The sequence below is a fragment of the Miniopterus schreibersii genome, assembly GCF_964146895.1.
Source record: "Miniopterus schreibersii genome assembly, chromosome: 2".
Lineage (NCBI taxonomy): Eukaryota > Metazoa > Chordata > Mammalia > Chiroptera > Miniopteridae > Miniopterus > Miniopterus schreibersii.
In genome coordinates this window covers 24,262,290-24,285,501 of record NC_138102.1, presented here as the reverse complement: position 1 = coordinate 24,285,501, position 23,212 = coordinate 24,262,290, and the positions used below count along the sequence as shown (strand labels likewise).

Sequence of the window (23,212 nt, the reverse complement as noted above, 5' to 3'; positions counted from 1 at the left end):
GAAAGAAGTACCAGAGGTCCTTGAAGATACAGTGCAAAGGGAATACCTAGCTGCAGGGCTGAGCAGACAGAGCTCAGGAAAAACACTTCCATCCAAAACACAAAGTACCACTAAAGGAATCTGAAGCCTGGGGTGCACTGAGGGTAACCACAGGAACCATAAAGCTCAAACCCAGCCCAAGTCCTGCCTAGATTAACATGTTCCCCACAACCACACAAACACTGAAAACCCAGGAGAAAAAAAAGAGTGCCATTTCCAGGTATAAACACTATCTCAGTCTCTACGTGTTGCATGCGATGTCTGGCTTTCAACAAAAATGATGAGGCAGAAGAACAGGCAAGAAAAAAACAAAGTAATGATTAAAGCTGCAAAGCAATCAGGGTCAGGTATGACAAAGATGCTGGAATTATATGCTAAGAAATTTTAAATAACTATGAGTAAATAGCTATGAGTAATAGTTAAAGGTTCTAATGGAAAAAGTGGACATGTGTGATCAGATGGGTAACTCCGGTAGAGAGTTGGAAATCATGAGAATCAAATGGAAATGCTAGAAATTAAAAACACAGCAAAAGAGATAAAGAATGCCTTCAATGGACTCATCAGTGGTCTCTCTCTGTTGAGGAAAGAATCAGTTAACTTGAGGTGGGTCAATAAAAGTTACCCAAACTAAAACGCAAAAAGAAAAAATATGAAAACACACAGAGAAACAGAAGATCCAAGAGCTGCGAGGCAATGTCAAGCAATGTGACATACACTTAATTGGCATTCCAGCAAAAAGAGAAGAAATCTGAAGAAACCCTGGCTCAGAATTTCCAAAAGTGAATGACAGACACCAAACCACAGATCTAAGAAGTTCAGAGAACACCAAGTGGGAGACAGACGATGACAAGACAAAACAAAGCCTAGGCATAATTTTGTTAAGTGTTGCACCAATGTTACCTTCCTAGTTTGGAAAATTGTACCGTTATATAAAATGTTGACTATAGGGGAAGCTGGGTGAAGGATATACAGGAACTGAACTCTCTGAGCTATTTTTGCAACTCTTCCATAATTCTAAAATATTTCAAAATGAAAAGGTGTGTTTTTTTTAATCTTCACCCGGGGCCCATCTCTGGACCTGACGTCCCCCGCTGTCCTGCCTGCCAGCTAGTCTCCCCGCACTGCCTTCTCTTCCAAACGCAGGGTAGGCCCCTCCACGGTGCAGAACCCCGCTCTCCTGTATTTCTGCACCGAGCTCCCCAGAGGCAGGAATCCATGTGCATGCCCGCCTAACCATTTCTACCTACCTCAAATCACAACATTGCTGACAAAGAAGCACATCACTGAAATGCACGCTGAGGAAAGGGCCCATTTCCTGTCCGCAGAGTCCCAAGGACCATGTCCTCAAGCACCCAGAACCCAGAACTGGATTTGACTTGTCAAAAAAATCTTTAGCCAAATGGTCACAGGGTGTCCCTTAGAGATTATGATGAGACATAAACAATGGAAGTCAAAGACAGTATCTTCATGCCTTGCCTTAGCTCCCCAGAAAGCATGAGGGCTTGGCTGTTGAGCACAGAAGGTCGGGGTTACTGTACAGACAGTTACTAAGGTTTTACAGCTATTATTTCTATATCCCCTTGCTTTACAACATATCATCCGTAGGGTGCCCTCAAAAACCTTCAGCTTCTTGTGGATCATGGCTTGGCTCCATCTCACCCCCAAAATCAAGTCTTCTAGTATCAGACCCTCTCTTGCCACCATGAACCCTGCAAAAGCTGCAGGGGGGCGGGGTGAGCTGCACAGGCTGGTGACAGAAGAGCAACCCCGTGGAGACAGTCAACACAAATGCCTCACACGGGATTCACATTACCAGGTGTTTGGATTGTAATGGAGGAATAATTCAGAAAGCTAAACTGTTTTATGGAATGACATCAAATTCATGTCCAAGAGCTGTGTTTAAAAATATAAAATTAAAGCCAAAAGTTGTGCTGCTCAGAGGCTGTCTATCCCACACTGAAGGAACAACTAATCCACAAACATAAAGAAGGAGTTTCTGTTGACTTGAGTTGATAAACAGGCTCCTAAGGCACAGAATCTGATCACGGTTTTCTACTTTAACTTCTTTTCCCAGATGGTTGTAAAAAAGTTCGTGCGAGAATCCAACACAAAAATCAGTGCCAATGAAACATCTGGGGAAAGAGAAAGGAGACAAATGTCCCCTCTGTGTTTTAGAGATCCGTAAGAATTGAAGCAATATAGATAATAAATTAGACAGTCATCAAGGTGGTACTCTCCCTCCGCAAGCATCACAGAACTGCAGAAAGTGGCCACAGTGAGACCAGACTATAAACCACCCATCTGAATTCCTCCTTTTATAGAGGAAGATCCCAAAGGGTGGGTGGCATGTCCTCGGTCAACCAGCAGAGTGGGTGGCAGAGCATCCCTCAGGGGTGGCTGCTTGGCAAAGCTAAGAAGGAACGAAGTCAAAGCAGTGCTTTATATTTTGCAGAAGGCTGGGGCTGGGTAGGGCCTGGGAGGACATCCAAGTTCAGCCTCCTATTGACAGACGGGGCAACCGAGCCTCGAGGAGCTTAAGGGTGTTGGTCAAAGTCACATGGTTTCCCACACTCAGGTCATCATGCTACCTGCCTCACAGTTAGCTTTAAGTTTTACGTAACTATCATCATCTGGGAGCATTCCAAGGGTTTTTATTATCATTTCTTTAAACACAAAGAATCCCCATGTTTATTGTACTAGTTCAGGGTTCAGTCTATCACCTTTGTTTAAAGCTCTGAGAGTCTGGAACATCCCGCCAGTAACCTAAAATTTTCCCATGGACTTAATTGCCCAACTTCTGGACTACTAGCAACTCCCCAAAATTAACTTCTCGAAGGTTATGTTTAGAAACGCAAGTTATTTTACGGACATACTTCACCCTTATAAGGTCCCATCACTTGTTCTAAGTCATTGTAGAAAACAGATTTCAAATCAGACCCTTTCCAGTCCCTTCTTTCTCCTTAACTAGAGTAGATCAGAGAATCGTCAATCAGGATTAAAAAGGTCCTCAAATGTCATTCAGTCCAACTGCCTCTCTGAGGCGAGAATCAGAATTATAGCCACCTGGCCAAGGAGCTATCAGTTAATTCTTGTAGTCCCAGAAGTCCCACTTTGTTCTAAAACATCACTATTTGAAAATTACTCCTTACACTGAATTTATCTCTGCCTTCCTGCAACTTCCTCTGACTAGTGGCATTTTTCACAATGCCCCGTTTCCTGAGAGTATAAAAGATGGTCTCCACAGTCTTCTGTGACAAGAGTGAAAAAATGAAATAAACCGGGCTTTTTATGACAGTCCAATATATATATAAATACAGGGGTGGGAAAAAGTAGGTTTACAGCTGTGTGTATGGAAAATACAAAAATTAATAAATAATAACACAAGAATAAACTCTGTGTTTCATGTACTCACAACTGTAGACCTACTTTTACCCACCCCTGTGTATTTAAAGTGTTCGTGCCTATTTACTCACCCTATGAAAACAGCTGACTAGACCTGCAGCAAATCTGGAAGGTATGCGTGGATGCCTCTGCTGTAAAACACAGGCCGTGTGCCGCGCATGAAGCCAACATTGCACGGCCATGACTACCGTGCCTCTGACAGAAAGCCAGCTGTATCTCAGGGCAAATAAACTCAGGGACAAGAGGCCTATGCTACTGCTGATCAAGAACGAGAGTCCTTATGTATTAAGATGCTGTATCAGAAAAGCAGACGGAGATTTCAATTATGAATGCAGTTTAAAAATCACAAGGTAGCCTGGCCGGTGTGGCTCAGTTGAGTGCCCTCCCATGCGCCAGGAGGTCACCAGTTCGATTCCCAGTCAGGCACATGCCTGGGTTGCAGGCTCGATCCCCAGTAAGAGGCATGTAGGAGGCAGCCGATCCGTGTTTCTCTTTCACTGATGTTTCTCTCTCTCTCCCCCTCTCCCTTCCTCTCTCTGAAATCAATAAAAACATATTTAAAAAAACAAGAACCAAAAAATCACAAAGGCAAACATCCCAAATTATAGGCACTGATCTGTAATCTAGTCCTTTTAAAATTGCTTTGCATGTGGGTGGCTTTTGCAGCATACTCCAGGGCCAGTGGCAACCAGAATTCATTTCTTAAGGATGTTTAATGATTTCCCTGGGGGTCAGCTAGTATATATGTGTAAATGTTTCATAAGCTCTAAAACTATAAAATCTGATGCTGCATCCTCATATTTAGAACTCTGAATGCTCACCGTAAGCTTACACTTGCAGCTGCCGAATGTGCGAGGCATTTTGAGTACCTCATATAGTGAGGGAAAAAACCAAACCCTGACACCAAAAAGCTTGGTCTTGTAAAAAATTTCTTTACCTGGCTCTAGGTATATGAAAAATGATACTATAGCAAAATTGCATGAATTTATGGTTCACATATAAAGTGGAAAAAGTCCTAAGACAGGAAAATGTCCAAGAGAACAGGCATAAATAGCAGTGGGAGGGTTTCTGCTACAACTAAAGAGAGCCCGTCCTGCCTGCAGGCTGGTGAGATGGTGGTTAGAGAACCAGAGGAGGGAGTGGGGGAATGTGGACACGGCGGCATGTCTGGGAAGCTGGACTGGAGTCTATCAAGAGACAGGGGAAACAGGTGCATGCCTTCGAAGGTACTTCTCCCAAATTATTAGCTGATACTGAACTGGTAACAATGGGATAATTGATAAGGAACACGATACTAACGAGTCTTCCAAAAAAACTAGACAAGCTGCTTTCTTCTGAAGTTGGACACAGTCGAACACAAATTAATACTAGGTTGCTCTGTGCCTATAAAAATAAGCTCAGTCATTCATCTCACTGGCTTCCATGTGCTCCTTAGGTCCCACCTAGACTATATAACCTAGTGGTTAAGGGCTGTGGAATCAAATCCTGGCCCTGTCACCTTAGGTAATTGACTTAATTTGAACGTCTAATTCCTTATATCCACTAATGGGGTCATTATGAGGAAAAGGTGAATTAGTGAGTGTAAAGTCCCTAGAATAGAGACTGGCCAATGTAAGTGCTATAGGACACATTAACTATCCTTCTGTTCATGGGCCGATCTCCAGGAGAGAAGTGCCCGTGAGAAGGGATCAATTAAAACTGCCTATCATACTCCTCTTGGGTTTCAAAGTTTTATGTTTACATTTTGTTTTCTTTCTTTTTTTTTTTTTTTTAAATGAAAGCAAGAAGTTCTACTTTCTTCTGCCAAGGAACAATGAATCTGTCCACTCAATGACTGTGGTTTCCATGAGAAAGTAGAAACAGATGTTTCTGAAAAATAAAAAACATGCTATATACCATTGGTGCCGCTCACATAAAACTTTCTACCAGCCATCCCCAGAGCCCGCTGCCAGCCCCCGGCAGCCGGGACCTGCCCGGGTGCGGGGACCTAGATGCCCTTTCTCCTGCTTTCTACCCCAACCCCCAAACCCGCCAACCTTCGATGAAATCCGAGGCGGTGTAAGGATGCTGATTCGGGCTGCTCTCCGCAGGGCTGTTGAGGGTCTCCAAGGCTGACTCAATAGCTTCCACCAACTCATCCCGCTTGTCTTTCCTCACGGGTTTCTCCTCAGGGTGGCGGGTCAGGCCCATCTCCAACTGGTACACTTTCTGCAGGGTGAAGCTATCGAAAGGCACTGCGGCATACTCGGTGGCCAGCTTGACGCCAGTGTGCACCTCCGCCTTGTCCACCTGCGAGTGCAGGAAGGCCAGCAGGTCGGCCTGGGCCTGCCCGGGGGCGCCCCGCCCGGCGCCCGGGCCCACCGCGTCGCTGGCGTGATGCTGCGCGTTCTTGAGCTGCTCGCTCCGCTCCTGCAGCTCCTCCTTGAGCTGCGCGATCTGCCTCTTGAGGCTGCCGATGTAGTTGCGGTGCTGCTCCTCCCACTCCTGCAGGACGGCCTGGTACCCCTCCTTCCCCGTGGGGCCGTTGGCCCTGGGCAGCCCCAGCTGCTCCTCGTTGCCCTTGGGGGTGCAGGCCAGCATGTAGAGGACAGAGACGGCACAGCAGAGAAGTACAAGCAAAACCACCACCCGAGAGATCCACGCAAGCAGCCCCCGGCGAACCATCCTCATTCAGGAATCAGCCATGCGTCCAGAACTGGCGACATCCCAGACGGTCACGGCCCCGCGGGAGGGCTTCCCTGGACTAGACCACAGGAAGCACGCGTTTGGGGCTCCCTGAGCTGCCTTCACCCATTTCTTTCTACAACACGTCTTGTCTCTCGGAGTCGATCGCCACGTGGAGCTCTTTTTCTGCTTCTAAAGGATGGTCTTCCAGGCAGAAGCAACGAGTTAGCTGAAACTTCCAAATTTTCACATTCGTACCCATCGTAGCCTTCCAAATGTGCAGCAGATGACAACAGGGGACCTAGGAAGAGACCAAATGACAATCATACTTAAGATAAGAACACCCTTATGTTTACCATGGGAATCAATGTTCAATAGATTGCCCGTGAGGTTTATGGAAAATGCTTACGACAGGTGATTAAATATTGTTAAATGTTTGTAAATCAGAATGCAAATATGCATTTGCAGAGTAATGCATGTAAATAACAAAGGACACAGAAAAAAGACTGGAAGGAAATGTGGCAAAATGTGAATTCTCTCTGGGTAGAAGGATTAATGATGATTTTTCTGTTTCTCTACATCTTTCTGTATCTTGCAAATATTCCAATGGCACATATTATTTTGATGGTTAAAAGGGAAAAAGCAAAACTTTAATGACATTAAAAACTGCAGGCAGGGACTTCTCTGGTCTGGTCTGCCCAGCAAGGGTGGCTGCCAAAGGCGAGGCTGCCTGGGCTCACCTGTGCTCACTCACTCAGGTCAGGGCTCAAAGCTGGCTCAAAATGGTCCTCAGGCTTATGATGAGGAGGTAGGGATGCAGCAGGAGGCTCAAGTATGCAAATAATAAGTGTGAACAGTAACATAGTCAGAAGGAGTCAGGGGACAGTTGTTCCAGCTAACTCTCCACTTCTGCTGGCAGACAGGGGCTGATGAGTTGACCATAGAAAGGGACGGGGCTGGGAGATGAACAGAGACCAGACATACTGTCTCGTCAGGACTCCAATCCCAGGCATGACTCTGCTCCAGCCTCCAGGAGAAATTCTGCGTCCTGACCACTCATCAGGAGCACCCAGACGGATAACCTTCCATTTGACTACACGCTCTGCCCTCAACTCCAAACGCCCGTAACACATGAGTCAACCTGACTCGCCCTTCCCGCTTCCCCAGGCGTCCCTCCTCCTTCCCCCACCCATCACGGACATCGCCACAGACCAGTGCTGCTTCTTTCCCCAATACATACCTGAGCCAGAAAAAATAAAGATAAATGGAAAGCAGATCAAATAAAATGTCTTGCTTAGAGAGGCTTTATTAAATCTTTCTAGATGCATCTTCTTCTATCACTTCACTTAAAAACAAGCTCCCTGAGAGTACCATGTCCTAACCTCTTTATACAAATTTCACATTTTCAATAAGCCACATGGTAGCTAAATTATTCTTTACAAAGTCTTCACCCAACCCAGAAATCCAGATTCTGGGCCAATAATCATCTCATTTGCTGGTGGTCTGACGCATTTGCTGGAAGAAGGGCTCCAGCGAATTAGGAACTTCAGGACCCCTGGGAGAAGAGAGAGATATTCCTTCTAGCATTCTCTCTATGCCGACAATAGAGTAAACAATAAAGGCTCACTGACTACTTAAGAATGTACCTGCTATATACCATGGCCTCCCATGAGGGTCCCCCTTATTACCCTGGCGATGTGACTCTTACAGATACCATTATGTTATCAAAGTAGTTTATTTCTTCATTTTCCTTAAAAATTCAACACATAACATCCTCTCCAATATTCCCTTTGGCCTGTGGATTCTCTTTTGTATAATTGAGAACAATACAGTCATTAGTGCTAAGCTTAAAGTGCTTGTTTAGCCCTGGAAGCCTTTTCTGTCTGATGAAAATCTTGGGATTTGTATAATTACTATAATTCTGTGATTAAAAACATCTCAGCTTTGGTATTCAGGCACCTTGCTGTTTCCAATGAAATCTCTTAGATGAACTCATTATATCCAAGTATTAAATTACTAGTGAAGACATGTTATCGCATTATTCTGCCGCTTTAAAGACTTTTACTTTAAATGAGTTGTCATTAAAGACAAAATAACAAATCAAAAGGCAAAAATGAAATACCCAGCACAATTTATTGGGCTGGAGAAACAAAGTATGTAATCTTTCTAACAGATTTTCTTAATGGAATAATTGTCACATTTGCATAATAAATTGAAATCACGTTGGTTAACTGAAGCAATGAATGAAAGCTAAAGAAACTAAAAACTGCACAATAATTATTTTGTTCTGCTCCATAAGGCTCTTTAAAGTCTAGTCTGGCTTTTGAAATTCACTAGTATACATTTCAAAGTTATTTAATATTCCATTCTTCAGGGTGCAAAAGGAGGGAATAACACAGATTTAGAAAAAAATGACTTTTTAAAACAAATAATTAAGAGCCACAAAGATTACTGCCAAAGAAGCAGTCATGAATTTCTCCTTTTAAATGTCAGGAACAAAAGCCTGCGTCCTTTAACAGACAAAATATTTTCCAATGATTCTAGCAATCTAATCTGTAATCAAAACGGCAACAACTGGCCGAACTACAGAGACTGGGGGCATCTGCTGGCTCACGTCAGCAGCAGCCTTATTCACAAGGTCCTCGCTTCTATGGAAACGTCAAGTTTTTCATTTGGCAGCACAGAGCGTCATTCTTAAGAGCAGATGGTACTTCACCAGCTCTCCCACATCCAGGAAAGACCACCTCAATGAGATACAACCAGGCCAAAGGAACAGCTCCGCCCCAAAGGCACCATGCAATCTCCCCTTCTCTCCGCAAGGTGTTGGGGGGAATTAAAGAGTTAACATTTATAATGTGTTTGCAGACTTGCAGATGGAAAGCACCATGTAATTACCAAGCACTATTATAAGTTAGAGACGACAGTGAAAATACAGCTTTATGGGACCACAGCAGCATGGTGCTACTATTTTTAAAACTTAGAAAAGGCACCTAGATTTTAGCCTAGCTCAGTCTTTGAGGGTGGTCGGCGACAGAGAAGGAGTGGCGAGCAAGAAGGATCCCCCGTCAATAACCAATTTTAGGACCTTTGGGAGAAGATACATGTGTATTCCTTTTTTTTTTTTTTTTTTTTTAATTATAGAAAATCCTTTGTGCTGATCAGGTTCCTTGCACTTGCATTTTTAAATGTCCATCCTTACTAATTGCTTTCCCCACTTCCTGTCCCTGGCCAAATCCCTGAGGATGGTTCTGCGATGCCCTCTGTCCAAAACACTGGATTCATTGATTAGACCGAAGGGAACATCCAGTCACAATGGTGGTGCTGCCATTCTTACAATGCAGGTCAGGGGCCGCTTCAGGAAGTTACAGCGCTTTGTGGGTATTTAAGGCTGAGTCTGAAAGACAAGTCGGCCTATGCCAAGGGGTCCAGCAATGGAATGGGACCCTCAGACTCCAGGTGCAAGTCGTCTGACAGCTCTGACATCCTGCCCGGGCCAGGCAGTATCCCCGACGTCCTCCAGGTCTCCCTGTAGCACCGCAGTGACTCAGCAATGGGTCAAAGTGACAGTCTACCCCGTCTAGGATACTGTTGCTATTCATCCTTCCAACAAATGCTTATAAAACACCTACTATGTTCTATGCACTGCATAAGAAGATACAAGAGACAAAAAGATGAGCCAAGCACAAATTCCAACATCAGCAGTTTATAAGCTTATTGCAGAATCTATTAAGGCCTCTCGAATAACCGCAATATGTGCCCAAAAAGACAAATGCCCCGAAACAGATACAAAGTGTTAATGCCATGCTCCTACCCTACTAAATGTATGTGTATTGGGGCAGGGAGGGGGTTGAGAAGTATAAGCAAGTGAATTTAAAGTGACAAAAGCTTAAAATAAATGTTAGGCATCAACAATATTTGTTAAAATAAGACAGGCAAGTGGTTACAGATACTGTTTATCATTTCACCTTAGCGTGCAAGCTCTCAGAAGGTGAAACTAAGACAGGTCTAAGTCTGGTCCAGAGTCGAACACCCCAAACGGGGACAATGGAAACTAGAATTTCTATGGCTAGGACAGAAGCAGCCATTAGCACGGGTGCATGCATTTTATCCTACAGATCCTGGGGAACATTTAGATCATGAGATGCACACTGTGACAGACAGCTGCCAAGGTGTGTCTCTTAATGTTCATGAGATGCTCACAGATCCAAAGGACTCCAGGAGAAGCCCAGCTGATGAAATGCTGTCAGGGTCAGCAGCAGGCAGAAGGGACGGTGGCTTCATGGCGAGACCAGGTCAGGCAGCACTACGCACTACAATGACAGGCCTTGTGAGTGATAAAGAATACAATTCAAGGAGCAGCAATAAAATCTACAAGACACCTCCAGGCGGTGTGCAGGCACAGCCTAAAGGCTGATGGGGGGAAAAACCAAGCGGTGTCTACCAGGCCAGGAAGTGGCAGACCAAAGCCCAGCGCCGCCAAGGCAGTCTATCCCTCTGACACACACAATCGGCTCTTTGATGGCCAGGGCACAAGCCAACCTTCAATCAAAGGGTTAGCTGTACTAACAGAACGTAAATTGAGGCTATATCTCCTAAATAAACATACCATCCTGGTGTGTGGAAAAGGCATCGTGCAACGATTCTTATTCAGAGTGGTTTTAAATGCTCTCAAAAACATACATAAAGCTAACACTGCGCACTTGACTCAAATACACGGCTCCATTTAGAATTCCCTGCGCCACGGCCTAAGTCCTGTGTGCAGGGCACGGTCCCCAGCTTCCACGAGGGCCCTCAAGGATCCCTGCCTCCTCGTTTTCACACCACCGTGTGTGTGCCTCCCTGGGGGTTGGCGTGAGTGACCCACATCACATGGCAGAAGTAGAAGAAAACGCTGCAAAATTTAACAGCAGACAGACAAAAGCCACATAAGAACTGGAAGATCCTGAACTTCTCAGCCCTACTCCCAGCAGACGTTATGTTTACAGACTTTTCTTTCCAATTTTCTTTTCCATCTGCCTTCACTTAAAGGAAATGAGTATATACAGCCCACTCCTGCCACGGCTTTGTGGAGTCCGCAAGAATCTGCCTCTTGTACGCACTTAAGTAGTTTAGGGCTGAGTGCCTGCAAAGAAGTCAAAATAGCTTGAAAATGAGTATGACGAGAGCTCATAATCTCCCTAAGCCACATCCACCTGGAAGCTTTAGAACAGGTTTTCCCGGATGTCACAGATCTTTCTAGAACTCAGGTTTCTTTCTTTTTATCATCATTATTATTTTATTAAATTGATCGAGGTGACACCGGTTAGTAACACTATATAAATTTCAGGTGTACAACTTCACAATACAGTATCTGTATACTCTATCGTCAGGTTTCTTTTTTCCACTGAGTCTTCGGTCAGCATTTCTCATGTGTCGAGTCGGCTGGAAGAGTCTGAAGCGGTACCCCTGATCCCCTCCAGAGCTGACACCGGGCTACTTGGCCCAGACCAGAGGTGCTGCCCCACCCAGGAAGGGATCTGGTGGAGTGCAGCCGAGGTCAGACCTAGCAGTTTTGCTGCTTCCCTCCTCTGACCTTGGCACTCAAGATCAGCTGTCTTCAAATATGTTAAGCATAAAAAGCACATTCCAGGCAGTAAACAGCTTCTGAATGAATACCTATATGGGATTTATTCATTTATAAGTTATATACAGGTTTTACGGTATTGTTGTATTATGTATTCACAAAACAATACCCCTATTATAATGAACTGTAAATTATCTAAATGTTTCCTCACCCTACGGACCATCCTGAGCGCCCCAGTACCCTGCTCCAGGTTCCCACAAAACTGACTTCCCAGCTGTGCTTCAGGTTTCCATGGGGCATACTCCAGCCACAGCGATGGCAGAGTCCCAGCACCAGGCTCCTGCCTTGATGCCCCGCTCATCAGGGGCATCCCACTGGCTCCATGCCAGAGTCCCCAACACCTGTTGCCAGGCCACTTGCCCCGACCACTGCCAGGCCTTTGCAGGAACACGCTTCCCTCCCTTCCTAAACCCAAGGATTTGGCCTTGGCCTTCAAAATGGCCATCCCTCAAGGGTCTCCTCTGTGAGGTCCTCCCTATAACTGGGCTCTTAGCTCCAGGGACCAGCATGGAGCCCCCAAAAAACAGCCTGATCACTTCTCAGTCAGGAGTGCCCTAGTTGAGAGGTGCCCCTCTGCCCCCTCGCCTCCACACTGGCCTCCTGAAAGAATCATTCCGGTTCCTTTCTCTTTACTTTGAAACAGGAAAAGGGAAATGTGATAAAAAGAAAAGGGTCCACTGATCAGAAAATAAAGACACGGGTTAATTACAACCCCATATGCCCAAAAGGCAGGAAACAGCTCCAAACCCTCCTTTGTTTTCATTTTGGTTTTTAATCATTGGCAAACCTCTGTAGGGCAGACTTGATAGAGAGGGTCACCCTGAATAAGCATAGATTTTCCATCCCCTCCCCGCCACACACACACACACACACACACACACACACACACACACACACCCCTCTGCCACCTCCAACCTTGCTTCAGGGAGGACGTCAGGCAGGCGGTCGCACAGGAGATGGCCCTGTGGGTGGAGTGAAAACAGAAGGCACAAGAAGGCACTTCAAGCGACTTAGCATAAGGCGCATAAAGAACGCTTTCCCGGCAGGAAGGTGTCCCAAGGGGACATGCAGGGCCGAGTCAGCTGCCCAAGGCCTGCAGAGAGGCCCGGACTCGGTCCCGCAGGGCTCTGGCTCTCTGTGGCTGGGGAACCACCCTGCACCCCAAAGTGAGAACCCCTCGAAACCAGCCTTCCAACACCCTCCTATTGCTCATAATTACAACCACTTAGCGAAACATTTACTTTAGGCCAGACATCATACTAAGCACTTTATAAACATTATCTCATTTAATCCTCAAAACAATCCCACGGGGCCAAGTCCCATTATCCCCATTAAAGAGAAGGAAACTGAGGCTTAGAGCAGTGAAGTAATTTGCCCAAGGCTCACAGCTGGCCAGTAGCCAAGCCGGGTTTCAAATCCAGCTCAGTCTGATGCTAAAACCCTGCTCTTACCCACGAGGCTATACTGTTCATCGCCCTTAATAATCCTGATTAAAGCTGACATGCCATTCTGCACCCAACATGTCCAATTTTTCCTGCTTCTGAACTCATCATGAGTCTTCCCGTTTATGAGCCTGCCCAGCCCCTTAGATGTGGCACTGAGCACTGTTTCTCTATATATAATTGTTTGCGTCCCCAGCTAGCTGTGATTTGCATTTCTACATCCCTCACCAGCTATGCACACTCGCACTATTCCTGGAAATAATGCCAACCCCGCTGTGACTGGTAAGGGCCTTGCTCTGGCCCCACAGTGGGGCTGGGACAAAATTCCTCTGTAACATTCAAGTGCTTCTGAGCAGATGCCAGAAGCTTGCACCCACATATCAGGTTTAAGACAGCTCAACTAAACAGCATCTTGGCAAATGAAATTTTTAATCAACTGAGAGATTTTCTTCTTTGAAAGGAGAAAAGAGAACATCTCTAGGGTGGTTAAGATGCTGGCTGGCATCACCACGAATTCTCTCTTGCCAAACACTGAGTCCCCGATTCTTTCCTCCAGGGTGCGACAAATCAGACACCCATGCAATGGCTCCCACCATGTGTCAACTAATACACTCACGTGCAGGCAGAAGTCAGCCCTGACGTCATGGAGACTCGGGGAAGAGCACCCCCAGGGAGAACAGGTCCCAGGTCACTCAGCACAGCTTCCAGGGAAATGCACACTGTTAATTAACAAGGAGGGGACTAATTAAAATGAGCAATGCTCTGCAGCCAAGCACCTCCGGCTGAGCAGCAGGCACAGGGCCCTGGGCAGAGGCCAGGTGGAGCTGCGGAGTGGTAAGCACCAGCTCTGAGGCCAGGGCAGAGGAGCGCCGCCAGGGCTGCGGTGGCTCAGGTGAGATGGGCTCAACTCTAGTTACAGTGAAGGCAGCAAAGGGAGGGAAAAAGAGTCCCCTCCTTCCGGATAAGACAATCCACTCCCCTTATTAGCAGAGAGACGGGCAGAGGAAGAGAGAAATAAAGTTTACCAAATGTCTCTACCATGTACCAAGCAACGGCTATAAAACATTTCTGGACACAGAAGTCCCAGAACAAAGCATTATGGACAGCCCAATTCATTAGCAGCTAAAGGTAAAAATGCTCACTTTGGGTCAAGGGCAGTCACCTGGTGTCCTTTCGGGCAGATCACCCAAAACAGGGGGCTCCACTGAGGACTGTCAGGGAACCGCGGGACCTCGTGCATTATTTGCTGTAGCACCCAAACCTCCTATGAGTCACTGATTCCTATTCTCCACGACTAGGAAACTGGGGTTTGGGGAGGCCAGGAGACTTACCCACACAGGTAGCAGGCCTCCACATCCCAAAACACTACCACGGTCATCGACTTCAACCAACCTGTCATTTCAGAGTGTAGACAGAGCTACACAACATGCACAGAATTCAAACCAGCGCCACAAGTAGGGGCCACAGAACAAGTAGGGAAAGCCTTAGAAACAGGACAAAACACAGCCTCTGGAGAGAACCAGAATGCAGACAGTCTGTGAAAGTGCAAAATGGGGCTCTGGAGTGAAGGCAAGAGTTGGGGGGTGCATCCAGCATTCTTGCCCTCTCCACCTTGGCCCTGGGTGAGACTCTGCTTTAGTGCAAACAGTGATGACCCATGGAGCTGGCCAAAGCCGTTTGCTCTGGCATCTGCAGTAACCTCATGGCTGGTGTGTGCTGCCCTCTCCCAGGAGCGACTCTGTCACCTTCACCCCAATCCTGGGGGTCGGCATGACACATGAGTTGTTCTGCCCCAGATCTCCTGAAAGAAGAGAGTGAGCACAGCTGAGCCTCCACCCCCAGCAGTGTGGCCAAAAGGAACAACCCCTGGAAACATCTAGAATCGAGAGGTGGCGACATCCACGCTCGTGAGTCCTGGTATATTTTGCTGGCATGTCTGAAGTGAGAAGTAAGGTTAAGAGGGAAACTGCTACTTTGAGTCAAGGCAAAATACATGGGGTAACTCCTCTCGGTTCCCCTTTTCCTTTGCCACCTACAAGGAAGACATTGGCACACAAACAAGGGGTTTTCTTTAGAAAGTGGTTATTATACAACAGGACTAGAGAAAGCACGGGTCGTGCAGAATTATTTTAGAAAGCCCATGAAGCTAAAGCAGCGAAGCCTTCTCTCTTTGTGCCATCTTTCTGAGTATGAAAATAGAACCAGCAATACAGAAAAAATTAAGAGGGGGGTGGCCACTGTTACATAAATGCAAAATGCCCACTATTACATAAATAAATTACATAATTATTATTATTTTTTTTACAAAATCCTAAAGCTGATTGCAGACCATATCGTTAAGGCTCTGGTTCTAGCCCACCATGCCCCCAGCACCTCTTCGGTGTTCCTTACCCTTCCTCAGGCCGCCGCTCCCAGCACCCAGTGCCAAGTCTACCTTATAGTCAACTATCCCTGCTAGGCAGTTAACTGATTATTGAGGGGTTCACTAAAAACATTTAAAGATGTTACTCCTATAAAGAAATTTATCTGCAATAGACGTTGTCCTATTTCTACACAAGATAGATGGCACGGAGCGCTTATTTAATCCAAGTTTGTTTTGTAGTTTAATACTATTTAACATTCCACTAACAAGTCCACTCTGATGCATCACTCTTAAAATATTCCACATTCTTCTGCAAGCTTTACCGATGACCCTACTCTACCTGCACCTTCCTCCTACTTCTCCGATGTCTCCTATGAGGCAGGTTCTATTGATATCATACCCATTTGCAGATAAGGACATTGAGGCAGATTTAGTCACTCGCCCACGTCGCCCAGCAACGAACTGGTAAAACTGGGTTTCTAATCCAGGCAGTGTCTCTGTTGTCCATGCTCTTGATTAGTATGCCACACTGTTTCGCTGTCATTTACTACGAGCTTTAACAGAGGTGTGTTCCCTGTAAAAGGGAAAGCAGAGAGATAGAGAAGGTTGACCTGGGAAGGTTGACCTAAGGTGCAGGAAAGGAGCTGGGACAGGTTTTACAGCAAAGGGCCCTGTAGAAAGAGAGCTCTCACCAGAACCCAGCCATGCTGGCACCCTGACCTCAGACTTCCAGCTTCCAGACCATTGAGAAATAAATGTGTTATTTAGGCCACCAGTCAATGTTATTTTACATTGGCAGCCTGAACTGACTACAACAAGCTCTCACATCATGGCAGGGAATTTAAATTTTATTCTCTAGGTGATGGCTTGCCAACCATTTAAGTTTTGAAACAAGAGAGTCACATGACCAAATTTTATTTCACTTAATTAATTTAATAAGTGTTGAGACAGACTGGAGAGGGAAAGGCCAGCATTAGGGAGACCAGGTCTGAGGCCACTGCACCACCCCCATTCTCTAAATAAGGCACATGGGGGCAACAGTGCTAAATGGAGGGGGAGGGGTGGGTTCACAAACTATTTCTGGGGTACCATCTTTAGGACTTGGATACCATTCAGATGAGGGGGGAGAAAGAGAGCATCCATCGAGAACGAGGCCCAGGGCTGAGCCTGTGTGACTCAGAGGATGGAGCTACCATTGAAAAGCACACACATAAGAGAAGGTTTAGCAGAAACACAAGTTTGGTTTCAGACACGCAGACCTGGCTCTGCCTGCGGGAGTGACAGGAGGGGGGAGGACTGGAAGGAAGGTTCTGCCTGCCCTCTTCAAATCTGCACGGGTAAGCGCCTGCTCTGCAAATCCCTGCGCCTCAATGATGAGACTTCACATTTAGATCTGCTTTGACTCTCTAAAGGGCTTTCCTGCCTTGTCCCTCCTGTTGTCCTATCGGTATAGTTCAGTGGTTGAGAGCACAGGTTCTGGGGTTCAGCTCCTCTCAGGGAGTTGAGAGGGCCCGTCTTATAGGGTCCCTGTGAAGAGTCAAGGAGATAGTGCATGTGAGGTGCTCAGCGCAGCGCCCGGCACGAAGTTAGCACGCAGCCAATGTGAGCCAAAATAAGGCCAAAACCGCATCAGAGAGACAAGCCTGGCAGTCACTTCATTTTACTGATGAGAAAAACTAACCACGAAGAAATAGCTGATGTTCACACGAAGTTACAAAGCTGGTTTAAAGAACAGTCAGAATCAGAACCCCGAACTCTGCACTCCCTGTTTCTTGCCTCTAATTTTAAATCAAAGTAGCTCTCTCATATCCTTACCATCCCACAAAGCCCAGTTTATTTTTTCAAAGAAAACAGCAGTGTATTAAAAAGTCCTCCCCAAGCTTCCCTTTAAACAAAGTGGGACCGAATCTCATTTAGGTTGCTGGGAATTTTTTTTAAAGACAACTATATATAAAAGGCTCAGCTCAGTGCCCCCCAAACAGTGGGAGGGTACAGGGGTGGCTTTCCTTATGTTTCTTCGACACCATTTGGGTCTCAGGATGCTGTATTTCACAGCTGTAGATGTGAGGCTGCAAGCAGTAAGCAAACTTTTGTGACCAGAGGCCTGACCCCTTGAACCCCGGGCACAACTCAGCTAAGGTTAGACCTGCCAAATCCCTATTCAAAGGACAGCGGCTACTATTTGGGAGAAATCTCAGAACCTCCTAAGGTATTTTTGAAATGCATTTTCCAGTAGCTCAAAATGAGAGGATTCAATACGCCGGTGTTCTAATTTCAGCTGCCGGTACTAGAGGTATTCCTGGAGTGCAAAAGAAAAGTTAAAACAACAGTAAAAGCTGCTTCCCAAAATAAGGCTTCGAGATGTCTCCAGTGAGAGGAGTCCCTTGAGTCCCTCTTTTGACTGCAGGCCATTATCCTGACATATAACAGCTCTCAGTTCAAAGCTGCCCGGGATGGGCATGAGATGCCTCTTCCTGCAAGATAAACTGGAATAGCATCCTTCTGAGTACCCCAAACTGAATCTGCAATAACTGCTGTAATGACTGCAACTGTAATACACAATTGGCAAGGAGCAAAACAAGGCAGGTTCCATCCCACGCTGCAACGACAGGGACGCGCACTGCAGCAGGCAGCTGTGGGCGGGGCGCGGGTTCTGAAGCCACCCCGCACTGTTCCGGCCCACCTGCCCCCCCAAGGCGGCATGTGGGGCTCCCCTGGGAAGCACGCACTCACAGTGACATGACGCAGAAAATAACTCCTCTGAGATTCAGCAATACTATTACAATTAACATGAATTTTATCCACCCAGACCCTTTCAATTTTATTCATCACATACGTACTGACCGCTAACTGTCTGAAAGGGGCTGTGTCAGCGACCGCAGGGGATAAACAGAAGTGTCAAAGTCTCTGTCCTCACAAAGGTAACAGGCAGTGGGAGGGACAGGTATGAAAATAACTATAGTACCAGGGGAATGTGACCTACCATTAGGAATATACACAAAATGCTACTGTAGTTCAGAGGAGGAAAAGACTGTTCTGGTTGGATGGATCCGAGAAGTTTCAGGTGAACCTTTCGGGGTGGGTGTTATTTATTAGGTAGAGATGGGGACACCTGGGAGAAGCACTAAAAGATCATGGATATAAAACATGCAGCAGATCTAATTAAGGTCTTTCCACTCCCACTCTAATTCCACTATTAAGGATGCATATTGTCTTAATAAAAAAAGGAAAAGATAGAGAACTCTAAAAATCCACCATTTCACTGTCAGTGCCTATTTTTTTTCTAGATAGTTTTCTGGCCCTTGTCGGTTCTTGTTCAAGCCTTTTTCATATGCCCCAGGGCAAGATGAAGATGCAATGGACCCTGTCATGGTCCTTATTTATTATTTTAATATTAGCTCCTATGTAGAAAGAAGAGTTGGAACTTTTTTTTTCTTGAAACCAAGTTAATGGGTCTCAAGATTGATGTAAATGCAATTATCCTGTGGAGTAGTGAGTCTAAGGAGGGTTCAGCCTTTAATGAGCATTGCTTTATCTCTATTAAAAGCCTATAATGAGATAAGATTTTTAAGGAGTTTCCTTAGCTACAGAGGGCTGACACTGCTGCTTGCCAACACTTAGCAGATGTTTCTTTCCAATTTTCTGGCTCAGTGATGGGACTGACATAAGCAAAAACTTAACAAAACAAAGCGAAGGGCACCTTTGTCAAACTTTCCATAATATCAGCTTAAGAATCAGACCAAAGATGCTGAAAAGAACAAGAGGAGGCCATCTCCACAGCAGACACTTATAAACCAGAACACCAGCTCTGAGAAGAGACCAAGAAAATCTACCGACCACACCTTCAGGCCTCAGCCCTGCACACCGTGAATCACTCTGTAGCCCCTTTTGCTCTATCAAGTCAGAAGCAAGCAAGGCCCTCAGTACAGAAAGTTTATGTGATTTGCCTAATTTCTTTGCCAGGCCAAGGTCTCCTTCCAGGACACACAATCCCAGTTGCAAAGCTGACCAAAAAGTAATGTCACATTTCTTTACACAAAGGTGAAAATGCTCTGCAGAGTATAAAACTCTCACAATGGGGGCTATGATCACTGCTTTTTATCTTCATTATGACTGGCACTAAGAACCTGCAGAAATGTCAAAGAGATATCACCTTAGGAAATCAAATGAGGAGGTGAGAATCAGGAAAAACAGATCCTTGTTTACACAGGAACTGCAGCTCAGGCTTGAGTCCGTTCTCAGGCCACCGGCACCTGCCTCTCCCGCCCAGCTTTCTCCCCCTACCCAGGCTGCCCGGCCTCCCGCCCTGGCACCAGGTGTGTTGGAGGGAGCCCTGCCCGGGCAGCCTTCCCCCCGACGGGGCGGGCAGCTGGCAGGCTGCGCAGCGTGTGGTCTGGCTCAAAGGCGAGTGGAGCCGCCTCTAAGCCTCGCTCACAAAGGTGTAGTAAATGACCCAGAGAGAAGCTGCCAGTGGGAGCAGGGAGACAGCAGCGGGCCCTGGGAGCAGAGCTGAGTCACAGAAACGCCAAGGCCACAGGTCCCCAGCCTAAGCGCCTGGGTCAGCACCACATGGGTGAGGCCAGGGGCGTCTCCTCTCTGCTGCCCACGGAGGGATTCATGTCAGGGCCCACTAACGCTGCTCACTGTCAAATCCCACCTATCCCCCACCTACCTGTCCCCAAATCCAACGGGTTCTAGGAAAAAGAACGTGACCCTGAGAGGCAGGACCCCGGGTTCCACCCCAGAGTCTTGTACTCCTTAACTAGGAGGGTAGGAGAGCCATTATTTAAGGACGCTTAACTTTAAGCCTATAGATAAATTTGAGATATATAGATTAAAATTATAGGAAAAAAACAAAGAATACTTATTTGACTGCTAAATATATTACTTAAACCTGATGGCAATCAGAAATAAAAATAAACCATTTCTGAAAATGTCATGTAGTTTACCAGAAAAAAAGCTGTGTACTTTACAAACTTCAATCTAGATACTACTTTTCTGAAATATATCTTGAGAAAAGTAAAATATAACTAGATTTTTTAAATACTTGGATTACTCTTTTCAACACTAAAATGACCAAAGCTGTGGTCATTCTAGGACTGGACAAAATGCTAACAAAATCTTTAGACAAAAAGCAGTTTAACAAACATTTATAATACTCATGAAGTGCCAAGTGTAGTTCAAGGTATTAGCTATCTATATCTAGATCACAATACTTAGATATACATATAAGTATAGACTAAATATAGATATACAGACCTAGATACATCTCAAGATATAAAGATGCATTAGACAGAGCTCCTGTTCAAAGCATCATGAAGAAGACAGACACATGAACAGGTAAGTCAGTGACTTAACTGCTATGAGAGAAGAGGAAAAGGTAACAAGGGACCTACATAGAGGAGGAGCATTCAATCCATTCTCAAGGGTCCAGAAAAGGCTTTCTGCAGGAGGTGACACCTGAGTTACATCTTGAAGGAATTAAGCAAGGAAGAGAAAGAAACAGCCGAATGGTAGGGCTTGGAGGCATGAAGCAGCACCATGCAGGCAGACACGGTGGCCGGGGTGTGGGGTGGAGTTGCAGGGCCAGACTGCAGAGAACCTGGGACACTGCATTTAGGGAGGAGATTATGAATGTGGGACTTGGACATGTTAAGTTGAAGTGCCTCTGAAACAACCAGGTGGAGGTGGCAAACAAGCATGTCGTGGGGGAAGTCTAGCCTGGAGAGAGAAATTCTGGGTCATCAGCCTACAGATGGTAATCAAACCAGGTGACCGAATGAGACATCTTAGGGAGCGTATAGAGCAGGAAGAAAACCTGGCTCTGAGTCTAGGAACTCCCAATAACCGACGGCCGGGAAATGGCAAGGAGCCTGCAAAGGAGACCCAGGAGGAACTTCAGAGCTCCAGGTTCACTACACTGTTATGAACTTGGAGACAAAGCCCCTGAGTAGGTTTCAGCTTAAGCATCTCTGGTGCTATCCGTGACTGAGTAGGGAAGTCTGCCTATCCTGGGTTCAATATCAGGAAGCCCACCTTTGCCACACACCCAAACCATGTTCTCCAAACTAACCTGGTAACAAAGCTGATGTTTTGGTCTCCTCTGCCTGAATACAATTTTTCAATCTTGTTCAGAACTCTAAAGAAAAAAAAGAAAGCAACCCCTGGCATTCAGAAGCTGCTGTGACGTCCACAGCAAGGACATACATTCTACTAGACAAGAACCATCTGAAAGAGTACCAGCCTCAGACAAGGTTACTCTGAGACCGCGATAAAACGAGACAAAACAAGACCATGTCAAAATTTTGTCTCATCAAGACAAAAACAAAGTCAGTGTGTCACCCACAAAATACCAAACACCTCCTTTCTTGGCCAAAACGACCGACTGCTACTTCTTTACCAGTTATAACTGTATTCTCATCCTAGCCCCCCCATACATACGGTTTATTGAAGTATCTAATCAGAGAATTGTCACCTGCTTTCTGAGAGCATCCAATCTAGAGCAAATCTTCCCTTCCTTAAGCCTTCCTGCAGATCATCCAAGTAAATCCCAAATCCAAATAAATCCCAAATCCAAATATTAGCTTCTCTCTAACACCCTCTTACTGAGACACCCCGCGATTCTGCAGGGTATGTGTTGGCCCTGGCAGCAATGAGGGATAATCCCAGCAAGTCCAGATTCCATGTTGCTGATGGTGTCTGGCTGGAGGGAACTGACAGAAGTCAGCTGCAGAAGATAAATCTACCGAGCTCCAAAGGCCCCACAAACACCAAGGTCAGGACGGTGGTTACCTCTTAGGAGGAGAGAAACTGAAGGTGACTGAGGGGGACACAGAGCTTTTGGAAAGTCTGTAAGGAAATAGGTTATTACCATTGCTAAGATCTTATTTCTTAAGCTGGGTGGTGAGTATATGGGGTTGTTATATTCTTAATAAAATGTTAAAGTCTGAAAATTTTAACAATACACTTTTAAGAAGAAGGGTCCAAAATGAATGACATCAGATGCTGCGGAGAAATCAAATAAGCTCAGAGCTGAGAAGATGCCACTGAGTGAACACGGGGGTCCCTGGTAACTTCGTGAAAAACTCTTCTAGTGGACTGATGGGTGCAAATGATGGATTCGAGTGGATTAAAGAATGGGAAGAAAACTGAGACAACAGAATTTTTCCCAAAAAAGTTTAGTTGCAGGAGAGAAGAGTGAGCAATAGTTGGAAAGGTAAGCGACAGGGGAGAAGCAGAGGACATCACCATAAGTGGTGAGGACTCTGGGCTTCAGCTCTAGACAGGCGACAAGTGGGTGGGCACTAAGTCAAGAGGAGGACCCTGTCTCCCGCTGTTTCATTTGACCTCGGGATGTAGGCCCGAATAACATTTAGTTGATCGCCACGGCAACCGCCCTTCCCCATCACTGATACTAATATGTATCAAGAATAGAAATAAGTGAAAAGAGCAAGGAAAATGGTGCTTATGCACTAAAAGCCCAAACCCAAACTCCTAATGTCTGCAACTCTTTCCTTAATGAACACAGAGAAATAACAGACTTTGCATTTATAGGTTAGTCTCTCCTTCTATAAATTATAATAATCGCAATATATAAACTTTATGTAATCCAGATACTAAACTCTAGCTTCCAAAAAATTGTGGAACCAATAGCAAAGCAGAAAAAGGTGATTGTCCACG

General features: G+C 45.8%; 1 protein-coding gene across 11 annotated transcripts in view; it reads right to left on the bottom strand.

Annotated features, from left to right (window-relative positions):
* CSGALNACT1 (chondroitin sulfate N-acetylgalactosaminyltransferase 1) overlaps positions 1–23,212 on the bottom strand; it is a 268,054-nt gene that overhangs the window by 66,364 nt on the left and 178,478 nt on the right. For 10 of the 11 annotated variants that reach the window (XM_081128079.1, XM_081128078.1, XM_081128077.1 and 7 more), the window contains one exon: positions 5,478–6,406. In XM_081128079.1, the coding sequence (XP_080984205.1) occupies positions 5,478–6,111 (634 nt within the window). In that variant the 5' untranslated portion in view covers positions 6,112–6,406. Of the gene's footprint in view, positions 1–5,477; positions 6,407–13,786; positions 13,890–23,212 lie in introns of all 11 variants that reach the window. The other variant, XM_081128070.1, reaches the window with a different exon arrangement.